At 39.4% G+C, this 24,018-nt stretch overlaps 1 protein-coding gene and 1 pseudogene across 4 annotated transcripts; one reads left to right on the top strand and one right to left on the bottom strand.

The window, feature by feature from the left end:
- The first annotated feature begins 2,525 nt into the window (after window positions 1–2,525).
- Window positions 2,526–3,763, top strand: LOC308551726 (GPN-loop GTPase 1 pseudogene; annotated as a pseudogene). Its single transcript has 2 exons — window positions 2,526–2,863; window positions 3,128–3,763. The product of its transcript is annotated as a GPN-loop GTPase 1 pseudogene (transcript).
- A 1,765-nt stretch (window positions 3,764–5,528) lies between these two features.
- Window positions 5,529–10,706, bottom strand: C1GALT1C1 (C1GALT1 specific chaperone 1). 3 transcript variants are annotated; one of them, XM_081126405.1, is made up of 2 exons: window positions 10,269–10,706; window positions 5,529–8,064 (listed from the first exon to the last, which is right to left on the bottom strand). In XM_081126405.1, exons 1-2 carry the CDS (start codon window positions 10,369–10,371, stop codon window positions 7,103–7,105), a joined length of 1,065 nt encoding a protein of 354 aa, XP_080982531.1. In that variant the 5' UTR covers window positions 10,372–10,706; the 3' UTR covers window positions 5,529–7,102. The 3 variants fall into 3 exon arrangements, with proteins under 3 accessions (XP_080982531.1, XP_080982532.1, XP_080982530.1); XM_081126406.1 differs by having other exon boundaries at window positions 10,588–10,706; XM_081126404.1 differs by lacking the exon at window positions 10,269–10,706 and adding an exon at window positions 8,867–8,887.
- Between the last annotated feature and the right edge of the window lie 13,312 nt (window positions 10,707–24,018).

The raw sequence follows: 24,018 nt of genomic DNA, 5'->3' as shown, positions 1-24,018 counted from the left end.
GATGAATGACTCTCTCATCATTGATGTTTCTATCTCTTCCTCTCCCTCTCCTTTCCTCTCTCTGAAATCAATAAAGATATGTGTGTTTAAAGAAAAAAAAAAGTCTATACTACCCAAAGCAATTTATAAATTTAATGCAATTCCTATGAAAATACCAACAGCATATTTCACAGACCTAGAACAAACGTTTCAAAAATTTATATGGAACCAAAAAAGACCCCGAATAGCTGCAGCCATCTTGAGAAAAAAGGACGGAGTGGGAGGGATCACATTACCAGACTTCAAACTGTATTATAAAGCCACTGTAATCAAAACGGCCTGGTATTGGTACAACAACAGGCTTATAGATCAATGGAACAGAACAGAGTCCCCAGAAATAGACCCACACCATTATGGTCAGTTAATATTTGACAAAGGAGGCAAGAGCATCCAATGGAGTAAAGACAGTCTCTTCAATAAGTGGTGCTGAGAAAATTGGACAGGTACATGTAAAAGAATGAAACTAGACCAGCAACTTTCACCATACACAAAAATAAACTCAAAATGGATAAACTGATTTTAGAGAGAAAGGAAAGAGAGAGAAACATCAATGTGAGAGAGAAACATCATGCCTCCCATATGTGCCCCGAATAGGGATGGAACCTGAAACCCAGGTATGTGCCCTGACCTGGAATTGAACCTGTAATCTTCATGGTGTACAGGACAACGCTCCAACCAAGCTTCCTTTTAGAGACAAGTGCCTTAGAGTGGTAAATATGGAAAAGATTCTCAGTACTAGGATTGTCTTCCATCAAGCTAGGACCAGTTTTTCCCTTTTCCCTCAGATGGCATGGGGCTGGTGTTTTGACAATCAGAATGTCCTCATTCAACATGTTGATAACCTATATGGATGTCTCATCACTAAATCAGAACATTTATTTTTTTTCAAATGCAAGCCTGCCACATATTAAGGGCATCCCTTCCTCCTTTGCTGCCATCCATCCATCCAAAACCAGTCTTATTTTTAGGTCCTGCTCTTCCTGCCAGGGCTTTTGCCAAATTACCAAAGCAATGGCATAACCAATGTGGCCATTCTTGCATGGCATCAGTGAAAACTACAAAAGAAATGAAATTATGTGGGATAAAAGAAATAGTATTTATCACATTGAGGGCTTTTTTTTTTTTTTTTTAAAGTTTAAGCTTTGTTGATTTTAGAGAGAGGTAGGGGAACATCGATGTGAGAGAGAAACATCAATCATCTGCCTCTCATGTGTGCCCCAACTGGGAATTGAACTGGTCACCTTTTGGTATACGGGATGATGCTCCAACCAACTAAGCCACACTGGCCAGGGCCAAATTGAGGGCTTTTATGGCAAAAGGACCACCATATTCTAATAATAAACTATGGCTTGTGTAGTGTAAAGTGAGGATATAGCCCAATTCCTCTTCCCAGTTGGTGGAAAGGTATCCGCCTGGCCAGCAGCCAGAAGGAGCAGAGAAGCTTGGATCTCAGTCTTTCCCATGTCCTTGACAGCTAACAAGCTTCACCAGACCCTCTGTTTGGCCTTGGCATGCAGGCTGTTCCCAGCACAGCTCCCTCTCTGTCCCCTCTGCTAGCTGCTAGATAATCCCTTGCTGGACCCTGCCTGATGCCAAAACTCACCCTACTGGCTGCCATCATTGGGTCTTCCCTTATGTAAGTAATAAAGGCTATGTCTCTCCCCTCTGGTCCCCCACGTGGTTTTTCTGGACTAGCAAAGAGCAGTGTGGCACCCCTGAGGTTGGAGCTTCTACAGTACAGCTTGTTTTACTGCTCAGGCAAAGATTACACAGAGTGATTATTTATTTGACTCCCTGTATGAATCATGAATTTGGGCTCTTTTTGCTTTCCACAAAATACCAGGCCTAGTGTTGAGCTCATAGATACTGGATATATACAAGCATTATTATAGGGTATAGACTGCATACTAATAAAGGTGGATTTATCTCTCTTTTATTATGATAGAAACCCCAGATATACATTACCATTTCGTCATTTCATACTTTCCAAACAAGTCATTGTTCCCATTACCCTTTAAATACTTTATAGTATTTTATCTTTGATGATGTGGGAATTATTGAGTGATTCTTTTTAAATTAAACTTCGGGGGACTTCTTTGCAGGGAGGTTGGCAAACATTTCTGAATTTGTTTGCCAAAAGAAAGCTAAACTTTTACAAACATGCTCTTCATGTAACCACTCAGACAAGCATTGAACCATTAATCCAGTCCAGCTGGCCCTAAAAGGAACATCATATGCTTAACAAATGAAGGGTAAATTAGTGATACATCATCACCAGACTCTGCTTTCAGTAACTTTTCTAATACAGGTGTGCCCTGTTTTTTGTTGTTTTTTGTTTTTTAAAGCCCAATAGATGGGTTTGTTTAAACGCATTTGAGATATTGTTGCCTAGTAATTGTCATCAGTTTGACTCAAGTACAGGCACTGGGGATACAGCGAAAATGAGGTTGACAAGGTTCCTGCTTTCATAGAAGTACTTGGAGAGGCTCACAGGACACCTGCATAGGCAAGGTGTTCCACCTCATATGATCAATCTGGACCCAGCTGTGCGTGTTCTCTTCCCTGCCAATATTGATATTCCTGCACTGTGAAGTATAAAGTCATGAAACAATGTGGACTTGGGTCCAATGGGGGCATAGTGACCTCACTAAATCTCTTTGCTACCAGATTTGATCAGGTGATGAAATTTATTGAGAAGGCCCAGAACATGTCTAAATATGTTTTGGTTGACACACCTGGGCAGATTGAAGTATTCAGCTGGTCGGCTTCTGGGACAATCATCACTGAGGCCTTGGCATCCTCATTTCCAATGATCATCACTTATGTAATGGACACATCAAGAAGTATCATCTCAGCCCCAGCTGGTTTGGCTCAGTGGTTAGCGTGTCGGCCCTTGGACTGAAGGATCGCACGTTCGATTCCAGTCAAGGGCACAAACCTTGGTTGCAGGCTCTCGATTCCCGCCACGCCCCCTCTCCCCCCCAGGCCTTTGCAGGAGGCAACCAATTGATGTTTCTCTCTCTTTGCCTCTCCCCTTCCCTTCCACTCTTCCTAAAAAGAAAAAAAAAAATGGAAGAAACATCCTCAGGTGAGGATTAACAACAAAAAAAGTACCAACCCAGTGACCTTCATGTCCAATATGCTCTATGCCTGCAGTATCTTGTACAAAACCAAGCTTCCTTTCATTGTGGTCATGGATAAAACTGACAACATTGATCACAGCTTTGCAGTGGAATGGATGCAAGATTTTGAGGCTTTCTAAGATACTTTGAATCAAGAAACTACATATGTCAGTAATCTGAATCATTCAATGAGCTTGGTATTAGACGAGTTTTACAGCTCACTCAGGGTGGTAGGTGTGTCTGCTGTTCTGGGTACAGGCTCAGGTGAACTGTTTGTGCAAGTCACCAGTGCTGCGGAAGAATATGAAAGGGGATACTGTCCTGAATATGAACGCCTGAAGAAATCACTGGCCGTGCACAGAGCCAGCAGCAGAAAGAAGTGGAATGCCTATGGAAAGATATGGGCTCTGTAGCTTTGGACACAGGAACTGCTACATACAGCTTATCTCCTGTGTGGGACTCTTCTGACTTGATCCTGACCCAGGGAACCCTGGATGAAGAGAATGAGGAAGCAGAGACACTGATATTGTCCAGTTACAGAGGAAAGCCATGAAGAGCCAGCATTCCACAATTTTATGCAAGAATCAGTGGCCCTGCCCTAGCTATTTTGGATCAGTGGTTAGAGCATTGGCTGTGGGCTGAAGGGTCCTGGGTTCAATTCCGGCCAAGGGCATGTACCTCAGTTGCATGCTCGACCTCCGACCTTGGTCAGGGCTCATGCAGGAGACAAACAATTGATGTCTCTCTCTCACATCAATGTTTTTCTCTCTCTCCCATTCTCTCTGGAAAGCAATGGAAAAAATATCCCCAGGTGAGGATTAAAAAAAAAAAAAAAAAAAAAAAAGAATCAATGACACAAGTACTGGAAGAGAAATAACGAATAGTTGCTAGAAGTCCAAAAGTTTGGAACTCTGTGAAGGAACTATCCTTACCTCTGACTGGGGTTACTATAAAGAACAATTTTGTTCAGAATAGCAGTTTCTCTTATTAGGGAAATCTCCTGACTCCGATGAAGCCAGGGATAGAAGACATTTGGACCTGGCAGGTAGATGCCAATTCCTCTTGGCCTTTCTCTTGGGTTTTTGCAAGGAGGGGTATTCTGACTGTTCTTGGATGCTGGTATTCTAAGCATAAAACTTCACGTTTTTCGTTTGAACTCAAGTACTTCTGCTTGCTGGTGGATGGAATGGAGAGAGAACATATTGTTCACTTCAGGTCTCTATTATTAGGCTGGATCTATAGCCTCTATCTCCCTAGCATCTTGTCCTTGAACCATGAGTTCCCCTACTTTTAGCAGAAAGGGAGAGGGGAAACATGAGCTTGTAGAGAGTGGCAGGGTATGAAATGTGCCTCACGCTGGGTGGCTCATGATAGGACACAAGGTTTGTTTAAGAAAGTGGGCAAAATATATAATTAATGAATAACAATCCTGCTTTCAATGGCAACCTGGATAGTTTGAAATTTTAACTTTGTTGTAAACCTGCCTGTCATAATTTCAAATAAGAAAGTTATATAGCCCGGCCGGTGTGGCTCAGTGGTTGAACATTGACCTATGATCCAGGAGATTCCAGGCCAGGTGAATCTCAGGTATCAATTCTTATATGACCTGCTTTATCAGAGTACTCTACCTTTGACCATCCGGTGCCTATTTAAACATTCTAAAAATAAAAGTATTTCATTTTACCAAAAATGCATTACAGAAAAATCTGGGCATTACAAATTAGATTTGACACATAAGCAATCTTTTAGCTACATGAAAAAAAAGTCAAGGGGTTGACTCTGTAAATTGTTCCAAATCCAATGTTTTACTTTTGAGAAGGAAGATCTAATCATTGAATTTGTCTAAGAAGATGGCCTGAGGCCTGCTAAAAGTCAAGTTACAGTTTCCACTGTATTCAAGACAACCAGAAAGATAAATACAACTTTTAAAAGAAACTTCGTTTTTTCTCATTCATATCTCAGTGAATCTCACACTTCTGGAATTTGTTACACCTGTGTTTTCCAATGTGGTAGCCACTAGCCATATATAAAATATATTCACAATTATGATCAATTTCCATTAGACCTTCATTCTTTCCAACTCTCCTCCCAAGTAACAGAGTGGGGTTAGAGTTGCAGTTTTTGGCTATTGAATGTATGGTGATCAAATCTGTAACCATGACCTCGGTACTACTATTTTCTATGTTACAGATTTTATCTACAAGATGTGGTACAAAAAAGTTCAAAGAAACAACATGTTATTTAAGACAACCAACTTCTTATAAAGAAATACTTATGTATAAAAATATAATCAAGAGTATCAATTTGATTTAAAAGCAATTGTTACGTTTGCACCCATTAGGAAATCAAACACTGTAATGCATTCACTGATATATTTATTACAACTATATCACGATACACTAATGTAACCGAATGTGATATAGTAGAAATTTAATATATTGGTGTTGGGGGCAAGATGACACTTATAAACTGGGTGTTACAGTTAGTGAGATACTGTTTATCTTTGGACTCACAGTGAACATTTGATTTGTAGTAATTGCATCTGAGACCACATATTAGGTTGCTTGATAAAGGGGTTTATTAATTTTCAAAATAACCCTTCATTTTAACCAAAAGCCCCAACGAGGAAAATCAGATAAATTAAAACAAAAGGGTTTTAAACACTACTCTGATGACCAATAATTTGAAGCCCAAGGTCCTCTTGAGGAAATTTCTTTCTGGTTTGCAAAAGCTGTGGGAGACCATTAACATCATGAGCCCTGCTACAGGAAATACTGATCTCTAAAATTTCATGGTCTCAAACCCTATGGGGCCTTATGGATCTGACTTAATAAGACATGTGCAGACCTAATAATAGGACAAGTCAGCTCCAAGTATTTCACACATTTATAAGCACAGGAGCTATTGTATTCACCACTGGATAAAGCTTCTGCGTAGGCACTGAAATTAGGTAAATGGTATAGTAATCCAAGGTGAATGGTGAGGTTAAGGCTTCCACACCAAAACCAGTTGGAATATGGTACAACCATGAACATAGGGAAAAATTTCAGAATTTGAACAGGTAAACAAAACTAGGAAAGACTCAACTCAGGTAAGTGAAACTGTCTGATTGCCAAAAGAAGTTTTTCAAAGGAGACTTCTACAAAACTCATTTGCCCAGCAAGAGTAAATAAATCTCAACTGATGCAGTTTTATCCGAGTCACAGCTGAGCTTGATTAACTGGGGAACAACACAGTTAAATGACATTACATTCTTCATAGTCACTACTTCAATTTCAGTATCTGCATAGAGAAGTACAGAGAGTTACATTGAAATTGTGTATGCTGAGGAATGCCACTAGATTAGCTCCCAGGAAAATTATTAAACTCTATAATTGTCACTTTTTCTCTCAAGGATAGATTTCAACTTCCACTATTACATTGGTTGGGAACATTTCCTTTGTTGGCTGTGTATTTTGAGAAAGCAAAATCATTGGCACTTGCGGAGGCTTAGAACATAAACCAACATTAAAAGTAATGGAAACATAGCTAAAAGTTTTACCTTAATCACAAATTCACAACTAGAGATCCATTTGCATATCTTAGAAAGCTAAAAAGACATGTTACATTTTTTAACCAATCAGCAAAAATATGTGCCACAGATTTTAATGTTCATAATTTAGTTCATCACATAAACATGTTTATAAATATATGCTTGATTTGCAAAATTATTCTTATATCTTTCCAACATGTTTGAAATTTTCATGTTTTAAGGAAAAATCCCACTCTATTTAAAAATGTACTACTAAATTTTAATCTGTGATTAAACCAGTGTCACCAAACTGAAAAAGAGAAAAAAGCAAAAACAAAACATACTGCTTTGTTGGATATGTAGTTGTTACCACAAATAATGACAACACATGTCCTATACAGTGATCATATACATGCTCTTGTTTTACTTCTCAGTCATTGTCAGAACCATTTGGAGGTAAGAAAACCAATGTATCATTGAAAATATGCCCAAATGGCCTAAGACGGTATACTCCGTACATCATCACATGCATCTGATTAGGAGTCAGTCCATTAAAAGTAATGGCCATATCTGAACAACATCCTTCTACTACAGGTTTGGGTTGATCAGCCATTGTCTCCTTAATTAAAAGCCCAACAGATTTGGTATTAAATACATTTTTTCTTTCAGAATCTTCTGCATTTTCTGCAAACACTCCAGCATATTTCAGGCAGACTGCTAGTTGCTTATCTTCAGATATCTTCCAAATCATCCCTCCCTGTTCAGGACACTTTTCAGGGACAGAGAGAAGTCCGTTAAGTCTTTTCATTGATTCAATACTTAAGACAATTCCTCCTTCCATCTGCACATAATCAAGGTCTCCAGATTTTTCAGTGTGGCCTAGATAGAATGGTTGTGATGGATCCTTTCTTAACAAAAAATACTTTAAGTTTTCAATAATAGCAAATGTTGAGGGGCGTGCAAGGAAGAACCAGTTGTAATGGTCTCTGTATTTATCAAAGGCATATTTGTAAGCTTTTCTCATCATCAACCACATGTCATTTGTTTCCATGTTAATTGACTCAAATACTTTAACTTTTTCAGAACTAAAAAACTCTGCTTTGTCACAGTGTTTGGTCCAAGTCTCCTTCACTGCAGCCCAAAGACTCACATCTTTGGGTTTTACAAGGATGATGCAGTATACCCGAAAGCTCTTACTGAGCTCCATGCGTTCATTCTCTGAAATTTTCAAGATATCTTCTTTATTAGGAGCTTGTAGGTGATGATGCTTATGGTGGTACATTCTATTTCCATAACCAATCCTAATGTGTCCTAGCATAGTGATCAAGGTACAGAAAATGCTTCCCAGCATCATACCTTTCAAAAATGAACTGCTTTCAGAAAGCATTTTTCCTACAAAGAAGAAAAAAATGCTTAGGATACTTAACAGAAACATATTAGCCTACTGATTTAATTTGGCGTTCCTTATACACGTAAATTTTTATCTTAACATTAAAAGGTTTCCAAGTTTGAAATCAAGTTAGTTGCATATAGCCTAGGAATAATGAGGTTCCAATTTATACTGTTCAGTATAAACTGGAACTCTGCAGCAACACCTCTATGCAGGATTTTTCTGGGAGGCTACTTTTGTACTTCATCTATGGGGATTTAATTAACCAAGTACTAAAAGCATTAACCTGAGAAACGAATGTTACGTAGGTTACCTGTCTATAATTCCCTTTAAAGAAATTTTGTTTCACAAGCTTGCATTATATTATTTAAACATCTCTGCTGTTATAGACTTTTATATCAAAACCTTAAATTGAAGAGATAAAACCACCACCAACGGGTAAATCACCAATGGTATCTGTGCTAGCATTTTTGTTCTCAACCTAGTGCTTTATTTAACTGACGGCTGCCATCCTTAAGTGTTTTGAGTATAACGAAAGCAAGTTTCTTGAGATTGACACCATATGTTAATATTTACCCTTTTGTTCCTAAGAATAAATGGTTTCCAATAAGTATCCCAATGAACTGATGTAATAAAAGACCATGATGAAAATAGTTGAACTATTTGCATAAGAACTGAGTCAATATAGGAATATAGGTATATCTGGGAACCATTAATGACCATTTTTATTTCCTCCCAAGGCATTTTCTTATTTTGGGGGGAAGTAAAAGGGGAAAAGTTGATACTTTTTAAAAAAATTCTCACCCGATGATATTTTTTCCATTGCTTTCCAGGGAGTGGAAGGGAAAGAGGGAGAGAGAGAAAAAGAAAGGGAGGGGAAGAGGGAGGGAGAGGGAGAGAAGAGGGAGGGAGAGGAAGAGAAGGGGAGGGAGGGAGAGAGGGGGAGAGAGGGGGAGGGAGGGAGAGAGGGGGAGGGAGGGAGGAGAGAGGTAGGAGAGGGGGAGGGAGGCGGGAGAGGGAGAGAGAGGGAGAGACATTGATGTGAGAGAGACACATGGATTGATTGCCTCCCGACTGGGGCTGGGGTCGGAGCCTGCAACAGATGTACCTGTCCTTGGCTGAAATCAAACCTGGGACCCTTCAGTCCCAGGCTGATGCTCTAACCACTAGGCAAAACTGGCTAGGGCTACACTTTTATTTCAATCAGAAACTAAAATAAAAGCCAACATTAAATACAACTGTTGAAATTTTCCCAGTCTCCCCTCTATCTCCACCAGGAATGGTCTACTTAGCTACTGAGTTTTTCTTTGCCTCTTAAAGTTGAAAGGGGTCTTAGACGCTACCTAATGTCATTTCTCTCATTTTACAGATAGGGAAACAGAGGGTCCAACGAGTTTAAGTAACTGACCCAAAGTCACACAGTCAGTGGTAGAACTGAACTAAAAATTAGATTTCCTGACATCAGTTTCAAGTTTTTTCTATTTCATAATAATGATCTTAACAGTGCTTCTACCCATATTATTAAGTTAATAAACAAGTTACAGAATTACCTCGTTTTCCTACAAATAAAAAAAATGTGAGGTTTGTTAACTGCAATTGACATTTTGCACACATTACCACACCGCTACAAGGAAACCACCCTTGATTTTCTTCTAGAGGAATGGACTTTGACTTCTACTAGGACAGGTGTGGGATAGCTTGACAGATCTAATTCCTTAGTGGGGGTGGGGGATGGGGAAAGAGGAAGGCCAGTTTTTTTTGTGTCACTCACAGAACTTGGTCAATAAACACAGCCCTAAGAAGGAAAAGATATTTGACAGGAAACAAGTTCTGCCTAATATCAGAATTGTCAGATGCATTCTAAAATTAATTTCGATAAGACTCTGGCATTTCATCTTATGCAATTTTCATTATTTCTGAAATATGATATATGATAATAATATATGATAATAATATATAATAATATATGATAATAATATATGATAATAATGGCATATGTATGTCAGAATTCTTCCTGAACGGGGATTCTACTCATGTGTTACTTGCACCAATTATTCTAAGGGATAGATCTTTTTTCCATTAGGGGCGGCAAAAACAAACAAACAAACAAACAAAAGTAACACTGGAGATGCACATGACAGGATATTTGGTGCAGAGGAGAGGGAAACTTAAAACTGAACAGGAGCACAAATGACGCAAAACTTACCAGAGTGGTTTTTGAGATGAACCTTTTTAGGTAAAGGTAGTTGGGGTGGAGTATGGGAAGAGGAGGAGGGTGAAATGGAGACAAGAAGTGAGCGGGAGGTCATGGTCACCTCCAGACCCCATTGAAGGACCAAGAAGGGCCTCCAAGAAGGTTGCTCTCAGTCTCTCCCGGCCCCCGCCAACTACTCCCACCACTGCACCTGCCCGGGTACCCCGCGTAGAGCATGCTGGGAGTGGGCCAGGGCCCAGGCCATTCCCAAGAGTGGGGACGGGCCCCTCTGGGGGTCGCTCCGGACGCAGGCCGACGCCCACGGACTCACCCGCGTCTAGAAAGTCTCAGGGGTGGGAAAGCGCAGCCGCGCACAGCTTTCCTCTCACGTTCGCGCGCCCCTCGGTTCCGCTCCCGGCCGGGCCGCTCTAGATGCAGGCGGTGTCCTCTCGCTGGTTTCGCTAAAGGTGGGGAGGGCCCGGAAGTGGACGTCCGGAAGGCGCGGGCGGCGGGCGGGGCCAACGAGACTTAGGCGGGGCGGAGCCGCGGGCCCGCGCAGACGCTGGAAGGGCCAGGCACACGTAGCACGCCCTTTCTCCCCGCCCCTGCCGAGGTCAGAGAGGCGGGTCCTGCAGGCGTGACCCGCACGCCGTTTTTACCCTTTAAGACCCCAGAGAGGCCTGCGTGCGTCTGACCTGCTGACACCTCCCACCTCTTCACGTTCGGGGCGGGGAAGCTTCGAGGGCTAGTGGGAGCGTTGCTGCTTGCAGTTCTAGTGTCAGCTCTCTTAATCGTTTCTCTAACGTATTCCGTCGTCTTTGCACCCTCCAGTTAACAAGAGGGTACTCAACCCAGTGCTCCTGGGCTGGGACGAAAATGCAAGCCACAGAAATAGTTATGGAATGATGAGGGCAAGGATTCGCTATGGTTATTGGAATGGCATCCGAAGCCCCACTGTCTGGAATCCAATCCTGTCTTCACTGCGTCCTTTGGTATGCTGGGAAAGTTCCTTCACCTCGCTATGCCTCAGTCCCCTTCTTTGCAAAGTATAGAAAATATCCTGTGAGTGCTTTCTCATAGGAAATTAAACGAGATAGTGCATATGACTCCATCAGCAAAAGACCAAGCATAAAGTAAGCATTCATTAAATGTTGGCTATTATTTTCACCCCTGTATCACTAACAGTACATATTTGTGGAATTAATGAACGCTAGAGCTACAGCTCAGGAGCCAGGGCCAGGGTAAGGCGCTTTCTAAAGGTCACAGAGAAATGAATGGCAGTGGTGGGACTAGAACCCAGGTCTCCTAATTACAAGTGCAGAGCTCTCTGCTAAACATGTTACCTGCCTTTAAAAATTCATTTTTGTGGCAAACAGAGGTTTTTGCTAAACAGCACAAATTCTTACAAATATCTAAAATGCCTGTCAGTAGGTTCCATCCAAATAACATTGGTGACTTACTCAGGCCTGAGTTCCTAAAGACACATGTATTTGAGTATTGGCAATGGACCAGTTTAGACGGAAGTTTTCGAGAAGAACTGAAACAATGGACAAATAGATTTTAGGCATTTATTATTCTGGCAGCACTACCCTAAATTCTGCAGTTATAGTGGTGAACAAAATGAGCCCCACCCTGCCTTCATGGAGCCCTCAGTGTAGCAGGGAAGAAAGACATTAAACAGTTCATTACAAATAATTATAATGGTGTTATGTTCTTTAAAGGAATACAAAAAGGAATTTTAGTACTGGAAAGGAACTTAAGTCTGTAGAGTATCTTCACTATATTTTCTCAAATAATATACTGTCTGTTTGCACATCATATATATAAAATACATGTTTATGTATGTACATATGTACATATATAGTTAAGTGAAATGAGTTGCAGAATAATGTGTATAGTATGATTATACTTTGGTGAAAACAAAATTTTATGTATGTACACGTGTTTTTGATATGTTTGTATGAGCAAAGAGAGTTGTGGAAGGCTCTTCAGCAGGCTGCTACTATTGATTACATCAGGAAGTTGAGTTGTGGGTAATTAGTTTTGTCTTTATACATGCTTGTATTGTATTGTTCCACTGGTTATAACAAGCATTTGTTACTTTTGAATTTGTAGAACAGCAAATAAAGGGATCTTTAAAATTAGAGGGACAAAATAGATAAGAGAAAAAGATACCAATAAAAATGCCTTTTAAAGAATGAAATCTTACCATTTGTGACAGCATGGATGGACCTAGATGGTATTATGCTAAGTGAAGTAACTCAGACAGAGAAAGATAAACACCATATGATTTCACTTATATGTGACATCTAATGAACAAAATAAACGAAATAGAAACAGACTCATAGATATGGAGAACAGACTGACAGTTGTCAGAGGGGAGGGGGATTTTGGGCCCGGTGAAAAAGGTGAAGGGATTAAGCAGTGCAAATTGGTAGTTACAGAATAGCCACAGAGATATAGATTACAGCATACGGAATATAGTCACTAATATCGAGAAAACTGTGCTTGGGGCCAAATGGGTACTTGAAATAGTGGGCGACCATTTGGTAAAGTACATGACTTTCTAAGCACTTTACTGTACATCTGAAACTAATACAGAATAATATTGAATGTAAACTGTAATTGAAAAATTAAGAAATAAATTAAAAAAGAAACCAACAGATTAACTAGAAAAAAGTAATTCAGGGGACAGAAAATTTGGATAATCTAATTAACAGTTTATGCACTGTGTACAAGACAGAAAAAATAGTACATCTTTTTATATGGAACAATGATTAAAAATTAGTCTACATATTATACTATTTTATAAAGTAAATTTTAGTTAACTTCAGACAAATACACAAAATGCAATAGAGTTAATTGAAAATAAACAAAAATATCATCAAAAAAAAACCTTTTAAAGAGTGCAGAGAACCAGTCTCTCTTTGCAAAAAGGGACCAAGGAAGGACACATCAGAATGGCATTCTGAATTCAGAGAGTGACAAGGAGGCAATTTAAAATGCATCTTCTATCCAGTACAGAGAGATATACCAAACTGGAAGTATTGTTGCAAGATGCTCTGAATAAACCACAGGATTTTCAATACCAAAAGCACTGTTAATGACAGATTGTCTAAAAACCCAGTTTTTTACTTAAAGCAGAGCTTAAATATCCTTAGTATTTGAAGAATAGTGAGATGATTGATTTATAGTTACGTGATTGCATTTTAAAAACATAATCTACATTGTAGTCCTAATTTAAAATTACATGCAATTAGTATCTGTTAAAATTAAAAATATTTATAGTCTTTGGCCCAGGAAACCCACTTCTTGTGATCTCTCCCCCAGAAATTAAAGCACCAGAATGTAAGGCTAAATATATAAGGGCAAATGTATTGTTATTTATAATAACAATTGTAATTGTTATTATACAATTAACAATTAATTGTATAATATTGTTAATTGTAAATATATAAGGGCAAATGTATTATTTATAATAACAATTGTAATTGTTATATAAGTAAAAGAGAGGAACATCCATCAATAAGAGATTGGTTGAATTAATTATGGTGCATCCATGTAGTGGAATATTAAGTATAAAATAAACATTTCATTAACCTGCACTGAGCACTTTACTAAACACACTAACCTGCACCTTGTGGGGAAGCGTTGCTTTTGAGTTTGGCTGCCTTCACGTACCCAGTAGGTGAAGCAAAACTGCATTCAGAACTGACAATACTGCATTTTTGGTAAAGCCATCCTGCCAAGTCATGCATTATTCAGCACGAGAAGTCATTAATTTCTAGTAATTGGCCATTCACTTGCATATGAGCACTCAGATTTTCAAAATCACTGCAGAGGCCTTTGGGAAATGAACATAGCTTTCTACAGTAGTTCACTGGAGTAATACATGTTGAAGAAAATCTAAGATGGGTTGTTTTCTACATAACATTTTTGGAGGGTTAAAATGTCTTGTGTTTACCAACATTAAGTACCTGTAGTATGTGTACCTATTCTGCCTAGAGTTTCACAGCTGTTCATCTTCAATAAACAAATTCCCTTGTCTGAGCAAATTCATCATTGTTTCCATTTGAGTGTAGTTTAGTCCCTAAATGAATCTCATTTGTGTGTTCATACACAGTTATGCTTACAATCTCATTTAAAAAATGTTTTTCCATTTGATGGCTGGCTGAAAGCTTTCCTTTTTTTAAAAAAAAATAACCCATTTACCTGCTACCAAATGTATATTAAGTGTTTACAATAGGTCAGGCACTGTGCTGGGTATTGTTTCTTTTAAAAACTTTATTATGGGAAATTTCAAACATATACAGAAATAGAGAGAAAAGTATAAGGAAACCACATGTACTTTTTAGGAAGCTTTAACATCATTCAAAGCCAATCTTGTTACATCCCTACCCCTTCCTCTTCCCTCCCTTCCAGGGTATTGTGAAACATCTTCAGGACATCATGTCATTTCATCCACAAACATTTCAAAATGATCTATAAGAGATAAGGGCTTTTTAAACCTCAGTGCCACAATACCACTGTTCCTCACCCCCACAGTACCACTTAATGTAATAAAACATTCAGTCAGTGTTCAAATTACCAATAATACCACAATAAGAATTTTTAAATAATCTGAATCTAAATCCAAGTAGTCTACACATTGTGATTGGATTTTGTGTCTCCTGAGTCTCTTTTTAGTCTTTAGGTTCTTACTTTATCTCCATTCCCCCCCCCCCCCCCATCAAGCCTTGATATTTTTTTATTGAAGAAATCTGTTTTTCTGTCTTGTATAGTTAACCATAGTCTGGTGCAGGTAGCCTTATCCTATTTGCTTTAATATGTTTCTCTGTCTTTTGTGTTCCTTATAAACAAGTAGTTGGATCAAAAATAGGGTTGCCAGATTTAGCAAATAAAAATACACAGTGCCCAGTTAAAATTGAATTTCAGATAAATAACAAGTAATTTTTTAGTATAAGCATGTCCCTTGCAATGTTTAGTATGTCCCATGCATTAAATTTGGGACATAATCATACTAAGAGTATTTGTTGTTTATCTGAAATTCAGTTTTAACTGGTCATTGTGAATTTCATCTGGCAATTGTAACCCTAATCTAAAAGCTTTGTTTGATTCAGTTTCAATTTTTTTTTTTTTTTTTTGGTGTGGAGCAGGGGCAAAATTACTTCAAAGATGGTAGCATGTGATGCTTCCTTCAGGAGCCTTCTGTCTGGTTGTCTCTCTTTGTGATGATAGCTGTCATTGATGTGCATTATGGTGATCTGATTTTCCAAGGCGCATTTTTAAGGGGAAGTTTGATGTAGTGATTAAGAGGTCAGGCTCTGGCATAGGAAGGATTTGGTTCGATCTCTGGCTCAGTGGCTTACTAGCAGCTATGTGACCAGGGACAAGTTAGTTTCCTTCTTGCAGCCTTAGCTTCCTCATCCGTAAAACAAGTGTAATTTCATAAGATTTTTTTGAGGATCAAATGAGTATCTGGAGGATTTAGAATAGTGCCAGCACACAGTAGAAGAGACTCTTGGATTATGGCCTTTCAAATTCATGATTTTCCAATATTAAAAACTTTAAATCCTACATTCAACAGTCAAGTTATATTTTCACATTATTAATAAAAATAGCAATAAAGATTTATTGAATGAACAGTCATATTTGTCCAGTGCTTTGCAGTTGACAAAGGCCTTCCTCATGTGAACCTCTTCTCATTTGATCCTCATAGCAGCCTCTTAACTGGAAGGACTGGTCTTATCTGTTTTTTACATCTGGAGAATCTTGGGTTTAGGGAGGTGACTTCCTCTTGCTGTGTGTAGCACAGTTAGGAAGTCACACAATAAATAAGGGTCTGGGTCCTATCCCAAGGCTCTTTTGATGAAATACATTAAATGAGCAAAATTGTGTGGTCCTCTCTCTGTGCAACACTTTCATTTCTTTTTTTTTGTAAAGCCTTACCTGAGGATATTCTTTCCATTGCTTGTAAGAGAGAGTGTAAGGGAGAGAGAGAGAGAGGGAGAGGGAGAGAGAGGGAGAGAGAGAGAGAGAGAGAGAGAGAGAGAGAGAGAGAGAGAGAGAGAGAGAGAGAGAGAAACATAGATTGGTTGCTTCCTGCAGGTGCCTCAACTGGGGGCCAGGGATCGAGCCTGCAGCCGAGGTATGTGCCCTTGGCGGAAATCAAATCTGGGACTCTTCAGTCAGAGGGCCAACACTCTAACCACTGAGCCAAACCGGCCAGGGCAACACTTACATGTCTTGGTTCCAGTGACAACATTATCTTGTTTTCTTTTTCAACTTCTTGTTTCTTTCTCAGATTACTCTCTCCCTGCCCCCATCTTGGTGTCTCATTCTCTTCTTCTGAATGTAGTTGTTCTCCAGGTCCTATCCTGAGTCTGTTATTGCTATATTCTCAACCTTTGATATCTACTCAATAGCTTCGTCTGTTCAAATAGCTTCAATCATTCCCTCCAGGAAGATGATTTCCAAATCTGTATTTCTGGCCACTACCTCTTCCTTGAGTTTTGGACCCAAAATTTCAATAACCTGTTTGATATCTCCATATGGCTGTTTCAGAGAGAATCTTATATTCAATGGGTCAGCTTACCTGGATCCAGATTTCAACCAATTAACTATAAACAAACAAACAAGGATCAAATTGAGAAAATTTGCCTACCTATTAATGACATTTAGTATTTGATGACATTAAAGGCTTAATATTAATTTTTTAGGTGAGATAATTATATGTGGCTACGTTAAGACTATCTTTCAGAAATACATACTGAAGTGTTTATGGACAATATCATATGATGTCTGGATTTACTTCGAAACAATCCAGTTGGGGAGAGGATAGGTAAAGATATTGAAACAAGATTGACAATAACTCAGTTATCAGTGAGTTGATAATTGTTGAGCTAGGTAATGGGTATATATATAGGGCTTCAATATCCTATTCTCTCTACTTTTGTTTATGTTTGGAAATTTGCATAATAAAAATGTTAAAAGATTGAAAAGGTCCAAAACTAAATTGGTTAACCTTGCCTACATCTTCTGACAACCATTTTTCTATTAATGTCCCTTTATCTTCCCAGTCACTTATTATGAAAAGCCAGAGCTCTTTTGGTTTCCTTTTTCTTCCTGACCCCCACACCCAATCAGTTGCTAAGTCAGGCTGAAACTCCCTCCACAGTGAATCCTGATTCTTTTCCATCCAAACTGCCACCTTTCTACTAAATCCCTCATTACTTCTTGTCTGAAGCAGTGTAATGGCATTCATCAATTTCTCCCTGCTTCCAGTCCCTCCTTACTTGGTGTATGTAAAGCATCTAACATAGTGCTTGTTACTTAGTCCCTTCTCCCTTTCTCCTGACTTGTGAATTTATCTTCCTTACTGTTGCCTACTTAACCCACCGATGACATCATTCCCCTTCCCTGAGAGAGACTACTTCTCACTCCCTCTTAGAATGCTTTCTTACTAATCCCTCCTGGATCGTGCAGCATCCCTGCTGCCTCCACTCCACCCTAACTGCATGTGGAGGAAGCATGTGTGACTGAATAAAGACTGATCTCTCAGTTCCAAAGTTAGATATAAGATGAATGGAGACTTTACAGGCAGACAAAACAGGCTTACTAAATGTGAGTGAAAAGAGAAGCAAGTTTTAAAGCTGCTTCTTATATCCCCAACTCAGTGGGGAAGAGAAGGGAGGATCTCTAGTCCAGAGGGATCAGCTTCTAGATCTAGGCAGGGAAAGGTAAGTGCTGATGGCAGAGAAGGAGCTTGGTGGATATTATTCTGGCAGCCTGGGGACTTCTTGAGGAAATACATCTTGCCTAGTCTGGCTAAGGGAGGAAGAGCAAAAACTGCCTCCAGTGAATTTCAAGGGCAATATCAGCAATACGGATTGGGCAAAGGTCCTGCAGCCCAGGGCTGTCCCACAGAAATGGCTATAAAACACTTGCTTTGGTGGTCTGGCTGGGTGTAGTTCTGTTATGGAGAGTAGCCAAGCATTCAGGGACTGGGCTGACCAAACACAAAGAACCCCCTGTCCTTTAAAAAGAAAATGCTGTAAGTCAGTCAGTCACAGTCTTCATTTTAAGCATAACACTTGCAACTAAAACCAAACTGCTGTATTATAATCAAGATGCATCCGCCTGTTTTATATTTAAGGCCCACAGGCTTCAACTAATTTAAGGGACCATCTGGTGAGAAAAAGAGAAAGTCTTATTACAAAGTGGTATTTGTTTGCAGGCTCAGGCAGGGAAAGGGATTGTCCTGGGGACCCCAACCAATTTCCTGTGCTAGTGCCCCATGCTCCTGACCCTACAACCTGGGGAGAAAGAGCACAGCTTTGGAGTCAGATTTAATTCCTCCTCCAAGGTTCACAAACTGGGTGCCTTAAGCCACAGGACTTCTGAGGTTTGAGTTCCCTCATTTAGAAAATGGGAATTAGATTATACCTGAAGTTGTTGGGAAGATTAAAAGAAGTAAAGTCTCCCAGAGGGTGCCTAGAACTATTGCTTCCTTTCCCATGATCCATAACTTAATCCTCCATCTTATTCTCTGTGAGTCTTTTTTTTTTTTTTTAATCCTCACCCGAGGACATTTTTTCCATTGCTTTTCAGAGAGAGTGGAAGAGGAAGAGAGAAACATTGATGAGAGAGACACATTGACTGGTTGCCTCTGGCATGTGCCCCAACCAGGGCCGAGGATCAAGCCTGCAACGGAGGCATGTGCCCTTGGCTGGAATCGAACCCAGGCCCCTTCAGTCCACAGGCCTATGATCTAACCATTGTGCAAAACCAGCCTGGGCTCCCCTGTGAGTCTTGATCTTGTCTTCTTTACCTAATATCCACTTTCACATGCACAGACATGAGCAAGATTTTAAACAGATCTTTGAAGAAAAGTTCTAAAAGATAAGTTTTTTTCATTTTTTAAAATCCTCACCCAAGGATATGGTTTTTTATTGATTTTAGAGAGGAAAGGGGAGAGAGAGAGAGGGAGAGAGAAAGAGAGAGAGAGAAACATTGATTGGTTGCCTCTTGTACGTGCCTCAACCAGAGAATTGAACCCTGCAACCTAGGTATGTGCCCTGACCAGGAATTGAACCCGCTACCTTTTGGTATATGGGATAATGCTCCACCAACTAAGCCATGAGCCAGGGAAAAAATAAGTTTTGTTCTAGTGCTGTTATTTGTTCACTTGTCCAGAAGGTAAAAGTTGAAATGAAATTGCTCTGGGACACAGTGGTCAGAGGCATTTTTGCCTCTTCTGCAGTATACTAAGCAAATCTCCTCTCAAAGTTCTGTCCTACTTTAATGTAGTTGAAAGGATTAGACTAGTTAGCTGGGACAAATGCCAGTTGCAGCTCAGGAGCAGGAGGAGAGGGAGCTGGGGAGCAAGTTGGTTAGAGATGGAAGCTCTGGGAATGGGGATGCTTTTAGATTCTAACTAGATAACTGCTACTTAGGTGACAGCTTTATTTCAAGTGAGAATATGAATTTGGCTGTATTCCTAGTTAGAATCTAATGCTCACAATTTCATCTAAATCAAGAAACAAAATTAAAAAGGGATGATTGAGATTGGCAGAATGTAATTGCTGAAGCTGAGTCATGGATACCTGGAATTTCATTGCACTATTCTCTATACTTTTGTGTGTGTTTGAAAATACCCATAAGTAGAAGTTTTTATATGACAATTATGGGTCCATGAAAGTCACTCAAGAACTGGGGAGTTTGGCTGTCATGTCAGTAAAACTAGTAGAGGATATTTGAACCAAAAGAATTCCTTAGAGGAAATGTGGTGATTTCTTATAGTGCTTATCTAGTTAACTGGATTTATTTGAAGGATTAAATTGCATGTAGATAAAATATTTGGTGGATATAATATAAATTGTTCTCAAAAATTTTTTTTAAATGTATCTTTATTGATTTTGGAGAGAGGAAAGGAGGGGGAGAGAGAGAGAGAGAGAAACATCAATGATGAGAGAGTCGTTGATCGGCTCCGTAGCCCGCAACCCGGTTATGTGCCCGAACCGGGAATCGAACCCCGATCTCCTGGATCCTAGGCCATGCTTAACCACTGAGCCATGCCTGGCCAGGCTAAAAATCTTTTGACAAGCCCTGGCTGGTGTTTCTCAGTTGGTTGAGCATCGTCCTGTCCACCAAAAGTTTGCTGGTTTAATTCCCATGCGGGGCACATGACTGGGTTGTGGGTTCCATCCCCAGTCGCAGTGCATATGGGAGGCAGCCGATCAATGTTTCTCTCTCACATTGATGTTTCTCTCTCTCTCAAAATCAATAAAAACATATTTTAAAAGAATCTTTTGACAAGATGTTATATCCATTACTTTTTTTTTTTATATCTTTATTGATTTCAGAGAGAGGAAAAGAGAGGGAAAGAGAGAGGTAGAAACATCAATGATGAGAGAGTCATTGATCAAGCCCACAACCGGGCATGTGCTCTGACCGGGAATCGAACCCTGATCGCCTGGATCGTAGGTCGATGCTCAACTGCTGAGCCATGCCTGGCCGGGCACATCCATTACTTTTAAGGGGATTGAGTCACCATAGGACTGTGACCCTCTTTCCTCTCAGTACATACTGCTTTTAGAAATAGAAAACAACAGTAGAGATAAAGGAGGTTAAGGAAATTATTCTGACAATTGAAAAGCATGTTTCTTAGGGGTTGAAGGGAGGGTAGTTTTAAAAAAATAAAATTTTACGAAAGATGTGAAGAAAGAAATTGCTGTGAAATTGCCAATCCAAGTGGACAGTTACACAAAACTCTCCCTGACAATGAAAAGCTTAGCTGATGGGAATAAAGTATGAGGAAATCTCAGGGGCATGGACATGGACTCATTATTGAATGACCTAAAGATAATTCACATATGTAAACCTACACATGTGCATTTGATGCTAGAGTTGTGGCTGGGATTGATTGTGGAACTCAGAACAGATTTTTCTCCTGCTAAGATTGGCATTTGGGAAGATATGGGCAGATACTCTAAAGTGGACACCCACAATCCATCCTGTCAAGGGCTTCGAGAGAGTATAAAGCTAAAATCTAGTAGGGAAGAAAAATAGTCTGTGCTCAGGGATTTCCCCTCCCCTTCCACAGAGAGGATTGATAAGTCTGCTGACAGTGGAAAAAATGAGTCAAAAGCCACCTTGTTGAAAGGTTTTTCCCCTTTTATTTGAAGGAAGGAAAATGAGAGTAGCAAGTTCTTACAGTGGTGATGGTTATAGATCAACACACTCAGGCAAGCTGTACTGCTGCCAGGACCAGCTACATAATTTGCAGGACCCAGTGCAAAAGGAAAATGTGAGGCCTCTCTGCCCATGAATTATTCAGAATTTCAACATAGTGACAGCAAAATATTAAACCAAACATGGACCCTTCTAAGCTTGGGACTCCGTTGTGACGTATAGGTTGTATGCCTATCACTCCTGGGCAGCAAGAGTAGTGATAGCAAAAATTCAGAAGGTGTAATAGAAAGGTATAAAGCATAAAACCAAGCTCATCTAAAATTCCACCAGCTAGAAACAACCATTGTTATCATTTTGGTATATATCCCAGAGAATTTTCTTTATACATATACACATGTAGACATGTATTCATACAGTTGTATACTATAGAAATGTTCTATTGTACATTCTCTTCTGTAGCCTTTTAAAAAGCTTATTACATTTTGGACAGTTTTCCATGTTAGGAGATATAAATCACCTCAATCCTATTGTTGGAGGAGGAAATATCACTTTCCTTATAACTTCCTAAATTCTTCTGGCATGACCCAGATTAATGGGAGAAATAGGCTGAATTATGGATGTACATGCTGGGGTTCCATAAGAATATGAGACCAGAGGACATACTGGGTAGTTGAAGCTTATATGCTGGTCTGGACTAGGGAAAGGAAGGCAGGGGTCTGGGACTTGAAAGAGAAAGTAGGCAATTCACAGGTAGACCAGAAAAAGCAAACATTTGGTAAATTCTTGCCAGACCTCCCAGAAACAGTGGGACACAAAGGGAATCTAACAGACATTGGTTGGCTTCTCCCTGTCTGCCACACTTAGATCATATTGTGGTGCTAAGGTGATAGCTCCCTTCCTTTAAGCAGGTTTTTCTATCTGAATTCCTTTAGGCAGGTAAAGGGGGGAGGTCCAAAGGCTCTTTCTGAGTCTTTTGTTTCTTAAAAATAACCAGCTTAAAATAATCAGTACCCCAAAGAGGCACATTTTGAGGTGGCAAAGTCTGCTCTCCCTCACTATTGTATAGAAGTCCCATGTTCCACTTAACCAAACTCTGTTGTTGGGTGTCATGAAGAGTCTTTCGTCTTTCATTATTACAAGTGGTGCATATGGAATATCAATAAAGTTGAGTGAGGATCCAATAAGTCAAACACTGTAAAACACTTCACAGAGTACTTGGCAAACAGCAGCTCATTATAAATGTTAGTGTTATTTTTATATTGTCAAATTGCCCCATGTAAAGGTGAATTAATTTATATTCTCAACAGGGCTTAGTTTCCCTAAATCCTTGCCAATTCTTTCCATTTTTCCTTTTGTATTTCTTCCTCTGTTAATGGCCTCATCATGTACTCTGAAAGTTCTCCTGTTGGATTCCTCATGCTTTCAAAAATTGAATTGATTTCTGATTTGGGGCTATCAATCCTTTGTAATATGAATAACAAGTACTTATTTTTCCCTATTTTTTGTTTGATGTTTGATTTTGTTTGCTTTAATTACACAGGTGGTTTAAAGTTTAATACAGTACAGTTAGATCTGTCCATCTTTTACATTAATATTTCTCTCTTTGCTGCCCTTTAGGAAGTCTTTGCCACAGAACAGGTCTAGAGTTCAATAATGGTGTAGCCTTTCCTGCTGTAGGTTGGCTCCACCAGTTTTCCTGAGGCTTCATTTTTCTGGGATGTCATTTTCTAAAATTAAAAAAAAAATATTTTTATTGGGTTTCAGAGAGAAGAAGGGAGAGGGAGAGAGAGACAGAAACATCAACAATGAGAGAGTCATTGAACGGCTGCTTCCTGCACAACCGCCACTGGGGATCGAGCCTAAAACCCAGGCATGTGCCCTGACCGGGAATCGAACCATGATCTCCTAGTTCATGGGTCGATGCTCAACCACTGAGCCATGCCGGCCAGCCAGCCCATTTTCTAAATTCTATCAATGGAGTTCACAACATTAGAATACTTTAAACGTATATAGGAAGGGAATACATTTATTAACCTTGAATCTACATGTGAAGACACAAGATGTATTAAAAATAGTATTCTCTATTTTCTTCCAACCCAGGAAACACGTCTGCTCTTTTCATATTTTTTGCTTTTCTCTGCTTTCTAGGGAGAGTTCTGTCTTTACTAGAGCTATTCTTTTGGGGATCCAACCAAACAGAAATTGAGTTGCAGATACATTTTTGGGGTTGGTGGGATATAGTTATGTGGTTTGCTGTCACTTCTGCATATAGTTAAGTTGTTGCTGGCTATACCAGTGTAAGAATGACTTGTGGGAACACTTCAAAAGTAGTAAATCCAAAGCTTATTTAAGATTAGTCTTGACATAAAAAATATGACATATCCTAAAATATTACAGCTAATATATCAAAGAAATGATAGAGGTTTGGTAGAGGTTTTTCCAAATTTGAGAACAATTCAGAAAATTTACATGACATTAACCAGTGATGAGTGGTGGTGAAGCTGAAAAATGCTTTTCTGAACTTGGAAAAAAAACTAACTTGTTTTTCTGTTCTCACTGTAGAAATTAT

Source organism: Miniopterus schreibersii (genome assembly GCF_964146895.1).
Source record: "Miniopterus schreibersii genome assembly, chromosome: X".
Classification (NCBI taxonomy): Eukaryota; Metazoa; Chordata; class Mammalia; order Chiroptera; family Miniopteridae; genus Miniopterus; species Miniopterus schreibersii.
The sequence above is the reverse complement of the archived record's forward strand: the minus strand, read 5'-3'. Positions and strand labels throughout refer to the sequence as shown.

What these genes read in the sequence shown, in the direction of transcription:
- C1GALT1C1 (XM_081126405.1), bottom strand. Translation starts at nt 10,371, where the DNA reads ATGACCTCCCGCTCACTTCTTGTCTCCATTTCACCCTCCTCCTCTTCC. An exon ending in TCATCTCAAAAACCACTCTG is followed by an intron (nt 8,065 to 10,268) that starts GTAAGTTTTGCG and finishes TCTTCTTTGTAG; the next exon opens with GAAAAATGCTTTCTGAAAGC.